Raw genomic sequence first — 2,716 nt, forward strand, 5'->3', positions numbered from 1 at the left:
CCAAAACAGAAGAAAAATCGTTTTTCACCGACAAGGATTAGTCTAAAGCATTTGGTATGGAATGACATTAACACGGTGGAGTGAGTTTAATTAAGTAAAGTTGAGTGAGTGTGAGGTTGATGATCTGCAATATCCGCGTAGTATGCGCGTTTGTCGAAAGTAGAAAGATGTTGGTAACATAGAATAATGAATGTAAATGGCACAGTGCAGATAAGAATATCTGAAGAATAAGAATGAAATGCCACATAGTGAGACGGTTAATCAGGTAATCAATTACTACTTTTGATTTAACTAACCCCAATCTTCTTCACTATCCATTCTTTGACCGCCAAATATCACCTTCTATTCCCTTCAGCCCAAATTAAAAAATACAGAGCATATCATAAGAAGCACGAGACCAGTGAGGTATATATAATTTAATTTATGGGTCTCGGGAAAATATTAATAATATTAAAAAAGAAAAAAAAAATAAAGGAAGTAACGTTGAGTACAAAGTTTTAGCATAAATAGGGTGGTTGAGTGAAGGTGGTCTTCTACTACTTCTCTTCTCTGCCTTATCATAAAAAGCCAGAAACGAACGATTCACATTAGCCAACACTAGACGCCTCTCTAGCACTCTCTCTGTCTTCTGCATACCTCACTTTCACTTCCTTTCTTCTTTCTTACTTACTATGGCTTCCGATGAGACCATGACCTTTCTCTCTTCCTTACAAGAAGAGGATTTTGACGACGACGACGACGACGACGACGACGGATTTGATGACCATCATCTCCGACAACCTCATCCCCACAACTTGTCGAGGTTGTCAGTGTGTACCAGCAGCACGTTTGGAGTAGACGACAACGACGATGATGTTAACAATCTGGCGTCCATGTGCGTGTCACAGTTGTCCATAGAAAGCTTTGATGCGGACGGGGAGTTATCAGATGGGAAGGAGTTATCCTCGGACTCGGAAAACGAATCGGGAAGTTGTTACTCTTTGCCCTCCACGCCACCTGAAAGGAGGAAAGAGGTTAAGGAGTACGCGAGTGACAATGGAGGAGACAAGGGCAGGAAGAAGAATGATCCTCGGAGGAGGAAGAGGAGAATGAGGAGGGAGCGATGGGGGTTTGAGTTTGAGGAAGTGGAGAAGAGTAAGAGAAAAGAGGAGGAGCATGGAGAGAGTGATCAAAGTGGAGTGATGGTAATAACTAGGCCAAAAGGTGGGAAAAGGTCTCTTTGCATGGATTTGGAGGAAGTAAGAGCTTGCAGAGATCTTGGGTTTGAGTTGGAACACGAACGCATGCTGGAGATCCCTTCTCGTCTCTCTTTCTCCAATTCCACTCTTGAAACCAGCAGCGGTAGCAACTCTCCCATCGCCAATTGGCGTATCTCTGCTCCAGGTATAAACAAACATATATACATACTATCAGTAATATTAATATTAAAGTCAGCATAGATCATTGAAATATCATACATGGGGAACCACATCGTGGGTAATTGGGAAGCTGTTTCTAAGTTTTGTCTTGTGTTTAATTGGCTTCTCATGATACTTATAACAAACAATGTCTGTGCACAACTATGTTACATTTTAGAAAACAAATGTTACATTTAGATTTGTTGATGATGAGTGATGAAATTTGATGTGGTGATTGATGGTTGTGAAAGGAATTGAATAGTGAGTGTTTGTGAATTAGGTGATGATCCAAGAGACGTGAAGGCTCGACTGAAGGTGTGGGCGCAAGCGGTGGCACTTGCATCTGCATCAAAATACAGCACATGAATTCGATTTTCCCCTAATTCCTACTCGCTTCTTCTCAGAGACTATATATATATAGATATAGATATAGATATGTATTATAGGGTACTATAGCACAAGTTTTTTAATTTTTCTTCCCACTATGATTATTGGTTATATAATTTTGTTGTAGAGTTGTTGTTTCCGCTGTAGGAGTGTTGAGGTTGATTTCAGGTGGAAGTTTCTCTTTTGAGTGGTGGTCGCTTTTGCTTTGTACAGTAGCGTTTGAATGAGATGAAAGGGCCCTGATGAGAGATATTAGGGTGTGAATAGCCAATAAAAATATGTAATTGAAAAATTGTGAATGGACAAAGGAAAAAATGGTGGAACTTTTATGGGAATTTTGGATTCATATACACATCTTTGGTTGTTATTTTATTTGTCGCCAAGTTTGAGAAAAAAAGTGGTGAGACAGACATACATTGTCGAAACATTTTTCTTTTATCTTCGGCAAACAGACAAATGGTCAATTATTAAACAGTGTTAATTAGTGCCGTAACCAATATTTATTAAGTTGTGTTCAAGCGTCAAAATTCAAATAAAATTTCGTGGTTTAATATTTTGGATTAAACATGCCCTAAAATGTCATTTTAGAGTAACATCATAAGTTTCGTCTAAATGGAAATGATAATCTCCAAAAAGTACGGTACAGTTTTATTATTTTGTTATTTTACAAAATACTCATTTGAGACATAAATCTTAGTGATTTTCCTTTCACAGAAGTTTTCATGGGATACGGTTCTTAAATTATTATTATTCAGCAAATAAGACAAAATGAAATAAACTGTTCCCGTTTTTAGTTTATTGAATAAAAAGTAGTACAAATCTCTTTTTCAAACAAATAATAACCATCCAAATAATTAAAAACATTAAAAGTAAACTTGGATTTTAAATTATTGTGTTCATTTTACCTTGTCGGCAAAACAACTTACGATTTC

At 37.3% G+C, this 2,716-nt stretch overlaps 1 protein-coding gene across 1 annotated transcript; it reads left to right on the top strand.

Annotated features, from left to right (window-relative positions):
• The first annotated feature begins 333 nt into the window (after nucleotides 1-333).
• Nucleotides 334-2,136, top strand: LOC124834037 (uncharacterized). Its single transcript, XM_088115074.1, has 2 exons — nucleotides 334-1,383; nucleotides 1,678-2,136. Exons 1-2 carry the CDS (start codon nucleotides 672-674, stop codon nucleotides 1,761-1,763), a joined length of 798 nt encoding a protein of 265 aa, XP_087971200.1. The 5' UTR covers nucleotides 334-671; the 3' UTR covers nucleotides 1,764-2,136.
• Nucleotides 2,137-2,716: the final 580 nt, after the last annotated feature.

The sequence above is a fragment of the Vigna umbellata genome, chromosome 5 (assembly GCF_029865625.1).
Source record: "Vigna umbellata cultivar VRB3 chromosome 5, Vumbellata_1.0, whole genome shotgun sequence".
NCBI classification, from domain to species: Eukaryota; Viridiplantae; Streptophyta; class Magnoliopsida; order Fabales; family Fabaceae; genus Vigna; species Vigna umbellata.

What these genes read in the sequence shown, in the direction of transcription:
- LOC124834037 (XM_088115074.1), top strand. Translation starts at nt 672, where the DNA reads ATGGCTTCCGATGAGACCATGACCTTTCTCTCTTCCTTACAAGAAGAG. An exon ending in TTGGCGTATCTCTGCTCCAG is followed by an intron (nt 1,384 to 1,677) that starts GTATAAACAAAC and finishes TTTGTGAATTAG; the next exon opens with GTGATGATCCAAGAGACGTG.